The 8148-nt window shown below is 48.9% G+C and overlaps 1 protein-coding gene across 1 annotated transcript in view; it reads left to right on the plus strand.

Moving 5' to 3' along the window:
- WIPF2 (WAS/WASL interacting protein family member 2) overlaps positions 1-8134 on the plus strand; it is a 42701-nt gene extending 34567 nt beyond the window's left edge. Inside the window, exons 5-6 of the mRNA XM_004707448.2 lie at positions 475-1133; positions 7391-8134. Coding sequence (XP_004707505.1) covers positions 475-1133; positions 7391-7608 — 877 coding nt within the window. The 3' untranslated portion in view covers positions 7609-8134. The remainder of the gene's footprint in view (positions 1-474; positions 1134-7390) is intronic.
- Positions 8135-8148: the final 14 nt, after the last annotated feature.

The raw sequence follows: 8148 nt of genomic DNA on the forward strand, positions 1-8148 counted from the left end.
ATATATATATATATATGTATGTATATGTATATATATATACATCTAAGCATTTTTAGTTGTAGTAAATATATGTGTAACAGTTTTTACATAGACGACTCAGTGATACTACATGTCATCATGTTGTTCACCCATTACCATCATCACCCTCAACAGAAGCTCAGTGTCCCATCAAGTGCAGTCATCCCTGAGTAGTTAAAAGTAGGACATCTGGGACTTAGGAGTGAGGTAGAGGTTGGGAAGGAAGGAGAGTGGGGGCAGGGGAGGAATTTAAAGTCAAATAAAGCAAAAGCTGAGCCATTACATAAACATATGCTTTTCATTTATATCAGTAACATTTGTGAACCAGCCCTGATCTAGAACTGTCTGAGTGCACCCTGCTCCCGTGTAGACTGCACTACGGAGGGTGGGTGAGGTAGATAAACTAACCAACACATATCCAACCCTGCTGACTCCCTTCTTGTCTGGTGTATTTGTAGAGAACCTAGCTGGTAAGCCAGCACTGCAAGCCCCCAGTTCCCGAGCGGCTGCCCCCAGGCCTCCAGGGTCTGCAGCCAGCGGCCGCCCTCAAGACGATACAGACAGCAGCCGAGCCTCACTCCCAGAACTGCCCAGGATGCAGAGACCCTCTTTGCCGGACCTCTCTCGGCCTAATTCCACCAGCAGTCCTGGCATGAAGCACAGCTCCTCCGCCCCTCCTCCACCACCCCCAGGGCGGCGTGCCAACGCACCCCCTACACCTCTGCCTATGCACAGCGGTAAAACCCCTGCCTACAATAGAGAGAAACCTTTGCCGCCGACACCTGGACAGAGGCTTCACCCTGGCCGAGAGGGACCTCCTGCTCCACCCCCAGTCAAACCACCTCCCTCCCCTGTGACTATCAGAACAGGACCAAGCGGCCAGTCTCTGGCCCCGCCTCCACCACCTTACCGCCAGCCTCCTGGGGTCCCCAATGGGCCCTCCAGTCCCACTAATGGGTCAGCCCCTGAGCTGCCACAGAGACACAATTCTTTGCATAGGAAGACTCCAGGGCCCGTCCGAGGTCTAGCGCCTCCTCCACCCACCTCAGCCTCCCCCTCTCTACAGAGTAGTAGGCCACCTCCCCCAGCCCGAGAGCCTCCCAGTCGAGGAGCAGGTAAGTGCACTGCTTTTCTCCTTAGCCCGGGCGTTGTGCTCATCTTTACATGTTTCTCCAAGCTCCCCGTCAGTGATGGGAAGGAATAGACGTGCTTAATTTCGGCAGTTCACTGATGGCAGCTCTGTTGTAAGGAAGGACAATGCATAGGAAAGGTAAACAGTCAATCCATGTGTGTAGTGTGCTATAGAGAAAAAGCACGCAAAGAAAAGAATAGGATGTACTGAGGTGGGGAGGTCGTGACCGCTGAAATCGGGGTTGCAGGTAGGGTCAGAGAAGTCCTTACTGATAGGTGACAGATTAGCAGGGAGAGTGGATGGAGTGGGCTACACAGTGATCTGAGCTAATAGCTATTGCGGACACTGGGGACAGAAGACATGAGACCCTGACGCAGGAGAACTCCTGACATGCTCTAGAGAGCAGGTTGGCCCTTGTGGCAGGATTAGAGTCCATGAGGGCACAGTGGCAACGTGGAGTGTGGAGGGCATTGCAACGTGTTGTGAAGATGGCTGGAACCACGGGAGAATCCGGAGCGTGTCTGTGGCATGATTTGATAGCTGTTTTAGAAAGATCATGAACTCCCATCTTGAGAACAGGCTGCGGGAGGGCAAGGGTGTGGCAGAAAGCCCACTGGAGAGGCTTTTGCAGTGAAATAGGCAGATGGGTGTTTGGAGGGGAAGACAGATGTTCACTTTCAGAAACATTCAAGAAGTGATACTGAATTAGCAGTTGGCGATTAAGCTCTGATGTTTGGGGCGAGATCTGGGCTGGGGAGATAACTTTGGATAGTGGTGAGAGCTCCCATGTGTGAGATGAGACCCACTGGAAGAGGACTGAGAGCATCTAGTAGAGGTAAGAGTGCTGAGGGCACCCACAAGGAAATGGAGAAACAGCCTTCAATGAGGAAGCGGGGTGGGGGAGAGGAAAACCAAGAGTGTCGTAGAAGGAATGAAATTCTTTCAGGGAAGATGGTGTGTTCAGCCATGTCCAGTGCTACAGATAGACCCTGTGAATTGATGGCGGAGAGAAGACATTGGTCTTAGCAATGTAGGAGTCATTTTGGGTATCTCCAAGTGACTCAGGATCTTTTTGAGTAATTTTGATGACGTGGTAGAGGGGCCTGGTAGAAGCCCAATTGGAGGGAGTTCACGCAGGGGTAGGAGGAGAGAGATTAGAGGTAGGAGTGTAAACATCTCTTCTGTTTCCCTGTGAAGGGAGACAGACGAATGGAGTGGGCTCTAGAAGAGGACGATGGGCATGAGGGGCCTCTACCCCCACCCTCCTTCACCTGCCTCCTTCACCTGCCCTGATGTGTATGTTGATGGAATGTTGTAGTGGAGAGTGGGGCGGTGTGGGAATGGGGCAATGATTCAGGAGAGAAACAAATTGCCTGAGGAATGCCCCTGAGTAGTCAAGAGGGGATGGAATCTGATCCACAGGTATGAAGAATGGGCCCAAGACAAGCCTGGAAGCAAGAAGGAAGGCAGGCCTCTGAAGGCTCATGGGAAAATGGAATGAAAAGATATGACATTTTTCCCCACAAACTTTTTGCTATTTGCCCTCCCGTAAGCATAGGACCAAGTATGTAGGTGGATGAGAATCTTGTGGAAATTTTCTTCTGATTTGCTTGTTTTCTCAGTAAAAAAGCAAGCCCATCAGCTGGGAAGGAGGTGAGGTGAGGTGAGAGGAGGAGGAGGAGGAGGAGGAGGAGTGAAATGGCCATCTGGGAGTGTGGGAGAGTGGGTAGAGCGGGGCCCCGGGCCAGGTTGCCAGCAGTGCTGACACCCCACTGGAGACTAGGGTCATGCGTTTACAGCGAGGTGAACGGCATAGGGAGTGTGCAGCTCGGAGTGTTGCAGGTGCAGAGTAGGTGCTGCCTTGTGTGTATCCAGGGCCAGCATGTTTTAGGCATTTAGGGAAAGGGGGAGGGAAGAGGGGACTGGTGATAATAATGGGCCCTGGAACTTAAACTGGTGTTGGAGGGAATTAAGGACATGAACTTTTCCCAAGGAACCCTATCAAAGATCAGAGAGATTGTGTAATCTTTTGGAAAAAAAGAGCTTGACTGAAATTGGAGAGTGAAAGAGTCCGTGTCAGCTCTCAGAGGCCTTCTTAGAGCTAGCATTGGGGCTCCCGTAGTCTTGGACCACTGGACTTTGGACCACACTCTAGGACTGGCTTTTTAACTTTGAAATGCTCAGCCTCTGTAGGTAGGGAGCACTGGTGGGAAGTCCTGCAGAAAGAAGCTCGCAAAGCTGCTTGGCGAGGGCCTTACAGGTGTGTGTGTGGTGGGTGGGGGGCAAGTGAGTAGCCTGCTGTGTTCCTGAGTTCTGGCTCCCTAGCTCTTGTCCTGGGATATATTCCTAAGGTGGCCCTGAATTCTGTAAAGTTCTGATTAAATTTTCCAACTTTTGATTCAGGAATTAAAAATCTGTAAATCTGTTAGCAGCTCAGACCATCCCACCCCATGTTTCTCACATGGTTTTCTAAAGACATTTTGGAAGCGTGGTATTTTTCACACAGGAAAACAAGTATATTCCCCACGGAGAAAAGCAGTCAGGGAAATTGAGTGGCTTGAGTAACACTGTATATTCCAAAAGGCAGGCAGTAAATATGTTCAGTTTTGCTCTCTATGCAACTGCTCCGCCCTCTAATTTGGAGTGGTTGTGGTTGTTTTTTTAAAGACCTATTATCAGAGCAGAACGCAGGTCTTTCCCTGCGCCATCCAGGAGTGAAGGTAGAGAAAAAGGCAGTTATCAGTGGGCTGAGCCGAACAGCTTGCCATGTCTGTGGACTCCTGGCTCTTCCCACTCCTCAGTCCATTCCCTGTGAGTTTAAAAGATTTTGAAATGAAAGCCTGGTCTTTTTTGTTCGCCATCTTCAGCCTTGAGGCCCAGAGGCTGCTTTTCTTATCAGTAATCAGAGCCTTGTTCAAAGAGTCATCCTTTGGGGGAAAGTGGGGTGTTGTTGCCACAGGGAGGTCGTTGGAGTTCTGACTGTTTGTTGTGTGATGTTGGGCAGGTCACTCTGGTTCTGTGAGCTTATTTCCTCATTGATAGGTTAGTTTTACTAGTACTTTAAGAGCTGCTTGTAAAATGAAAAGTAGACGTGAAATGTTTTGTAAGCAGGTGTGTGCTGATGTTAGTGGTTTTATACAACGAGCTTCCAGGTAGTTCATGGATATACTTAAAACTATATTAAGTCATGTCATGACAATATTGTGTCTGAGTGTTCTTTGGCTTTAGTATGGCTTATTTATGTTTGAAAGGGTATGGAGTCACCTGCCTTCCCAGTTGTCTCAGCAAAACCCCTGAGTGTTGGAGTCAAAATGGACTTTACAGCAACTTGTTTACTGGACTGGCATTAGAATTCCATGTTCCGAAAGTTGGTTTTACTCTGACAGCCTCAATTTCACCTGTAAAGTAAGGATAAAATTATCTCTCCAGTGTTGTGTAGGTTAAATTAAAAAGAGATTTAAAAAAAATTAAAAAGAGATTGCGGGTGAAACGAAAGAACCTTCTTTTTGAAAGACTACAGCATCATGCCTTCGTCAACATCTGGATGATCTTGAATTTGAAAAGGCTACTCCCAGCCCAGGGCTGCTGCTTTAGACGGGTTGTTTCTTCAGCGCTGGCCCGGTCACTGGAATGGCTACTAAAACTGGATAGCCAGTGCTTTGGCAGGGCCCTCTCTCAGAGAGGGAGTGGAAGGATCTGCCGATGTTCTCACTGCTCTCTTTCTCCAGCCTAGGTTGGATTTCATCGCTGCCCAGTGCTTAACTGGTGTTCTTTGCCTTGCCCTAAAAAGTCCTGAGAAATCTGGGGGAGATGGATCTGGAAGAGCATTGGTTTGGCCACATTTCCAAAGAAAGCAAGACTCGGAGATCTGCTGGGAGGTGTTAAGGAGATTTGAGTGCTCGCCCTAATAGCTCTTGTTCATAAGTAGACCTTGAAGAATGAGAGAAAGTTGATATTCTGAGTCTGTCTTTTTTATTTAAAAACGCACGTCCTTCTGCTCCGTGAGAGCCACGCCCCCTCCCTTTGTCTCCAGCCTCTGCGGCTGTCTTATGGGAAGTAAAACTTAACATTTATTGGAACAACTGTAGTGGACACCTTCCCTCTCCCTGTTTCATCTCATTACTGTGTTCCATACTGAAAACTGGTCACTTCTGATCACAATAGTGTGTCTGTCAAGCTGAACAGTCTCTCCATGTACTGTTAGAGGCCTTCAACGCCATCTCAGCACCGAGAGACAGTCCTAACTCACTGCATTGTAAATCTAGCTGAAGAGGGAGCTATGAAAAGCGGTGCTGGGGTTGGGGAGCGAGGGAGTATGCTGGGTCTGTTGGTATTACATTTGCTTCCACGTACCTTCCAGAGGTGGTTGTAAGAATTTTTTTAAATTGCCCAGGACAGTACTCAGACATAAGGAATACCCAGAAATGATCCCTGCCATTCCTCGTTCACACAAAGCATAGGAGTGATATAATTTAAACACATCAGAATCTAGTCCAGGAATGTTGCCACTGGGAAGCTTTCTATACCTAATCTTTCATGGATGTTGCCATTTCTGTACACTTGCTTGTAACATTACTTTCTCATTGGTGGCTACTTTTCACAGGTGGCTTTGATATTTACAAATGGCTCGAAGTACAGAGTCCGTGTGAGTACGGCTCTTGGTGGTGGTGGTGGTGGTGGTGGTGGTAGTGATCTCAGAAATGAGGTGTGATCATCATGTAATAGCACTGGAGGGTCTAGCTGGTCATTCCAAGAGTTGTTCTCATTTTTATTTGAACGATGGGAATAACAGGAGAGAATATGGAACTTCCCAGGGCCGCCGCCTACATATACTTGGAAAATGGCTGAGTGCATGTGAGAGTTGGACGTTGAATAAGGACAACTGAAGAAGGGGTGCACTTGAACCCTGCCCAGAGAGCACACAGCTCTGTTTCGGAAGAAGGACAGCCAGAGTGTCTCTCAGAGGCCAGGCTGGCGAGACATCACCTCACAGACTTTGCACATGTTGTCAGGAGAGACCAGTCCTTGAAGAAGGACGTCATGCTTGGTAGAGGGGCTGCACAAAAGCAGAAGACCCTCGAGAAGATGGGTTGACAGCCAGCTACAACAATGAGCTCAAACATAAGAACAATTGTGGTGCAGGACTGGGCAGTGTTTCAGCCCGTTTTATGTAGGGTCACTGAGTCGGAACAACTCAGTGGTCTCTAACCACAATACGACCCTCCAGAATAAGTAATCCACAGTGCTGTGAGAACACAGAGGGGGCCGGGACAGGGTGAGCTGGTTTGGAGAAGTCTTGAACAAAATGGAACTTGAGTTGAACCTTGAAAGAGAAATACACTTTGGTAATAAAGGTGAGGGATGGCATTTCAGAAAAGGGGGGAAGTCACAAGAGCCAAACGCACTTGATTCCGTTTCCTGAGCAAATATCGAGCTGTACCTTTTAGCTGTGGGACCAACCCGGGTCAGACTTTCAGGACTCACACAGTGTATGGGGGAGAGGAACACTAAACTGAGTAGCCGCAGGACAGTCGAGTGGTGGGGCTGTGCATTGGCTGCAGTGGGTGTGTGGGAGAGGGTACCTAACATCCTAAGGGTAGAGGGAGACAGAGGAGAAGGCGCGGTCAAACTGATGGGGTAGGTCACAAATGAGAAAGATAAGCTGAGGTGGGTCGAAGCTCAGGAGTTGAGCTTTTTTGATGTAGGAAATACAAAACTCTTGAAAAAAATAAACTAAATTTAGTATGAAGGGGCTTTAGAAAGCTCATAGGAAAAAAAGTTCAGTGTCTTTTCATTTCGTTTTTCCTCAAACTCTTTGAAGCCCCCTCGTGTTTAGGAAGATTGAGTGAGTTGGTGAGGTGCAGATGGGAGGGGTAAGAGATTGAAAACAAGGCAAATATTTGAGAGGCTTCTGCAGTGAACCAAACTAAGAGTCCAGACCCGAATTAGAATCGAGGGGAAGGCATGAAAGCAGGGGAAAGCATCGAGAACCAGCAGGGTTCTGGACTGACTTGGGATAGAAGAGTCAGACAGTATTCTGAACCTGGGTGTCGGAGAGAGGTGATGCGGTGTCAGGGATGAAGAGGAGGGTGGATGTGGCGTATTCAGGGCCATGCAGAGGCTCACGTGGCCTGGTTCATTGACAAAGTACCCAGGTGTTCTCTTTAGCCCATGCCCCAAATCCCTCCACCCTTCTCTCTCTCCATGCCCAAGCCTAATTACTTTGGATTTTGATTGCAGCTCCTCTACCCCCACCACCTATGATTCGCAATGGTGCCAGGGATGCCCCACCTCCCCCCCCACCATACCGTGTGCATGGCTCAGAGCCCCTGAATCGAGGCAAACCTCCACCTCCGCCCTCAAGGACGCCAGCTGGGCCACCTCCACCTCCTCCACCACCCCTGAGGAATGGCCACAGAGATTCTATTAGCACTGTCCGATCTTTCTTGGGTGAGTAGCCAGCCGCGTAAGTCTCCTGGTTCCCATGTTGATTCACTCACTACAGTGGTCCAGGGCTTTTGCTTTGAAGATAGGGCTTTGGAATGTGATTGAGCCACACGCAGAAAATTGGAGTCACCTTTTCGAAGGGCTGCAGGAAGTGGAGGTGGGCTGTGACGTGGCTCTCCAGCTATGTTGCTGAGCTGCCTGAGGGTAACCTGAGTCCCAAGGGAATTAATCTGGTCAGATCTCTCACTACTGCAGACAAGTATTCCTGTGCTAGGTTAATTTCCACCAGTCTGAGGCCGTAGTTCAGTTGGCTTCCCTTGGTGACCCCTCTGAGAGGAGCGTGTTGTTGAGACACAGGCTTTGCACACAGCTGGGCTGCTTCCCCATTCTGTACCTGAATTTTGTGGGAAAGGGTTAAGCAGTTCAGTCGTGGGCAACAAAGTGAAACCCCAACGGACCCAAATTTGTGAATTGTGTGAACTGGACCAGGAAAATGACAGGTTGGAGCCCAGCTAGAATCTTCATCTCCCTCTTAGAAAACCAGGCAGTGT

This window comes from Echinops telfairi, unplaced genomic scaffold (genome assembly GCF_000313985.2).
Source record: "Echinops telfairi isolate 266 unplaced genomic scaffold, ASM31398v2 ScPeMD7_7458;HRSCAF=8496, whole genome shotgun sequence".
NCBI lineage: Eukaryota > Metazoa > Chordata > Mammalia > Afrosoricida > Tenrecidae > Echinops > Echinops telfairi.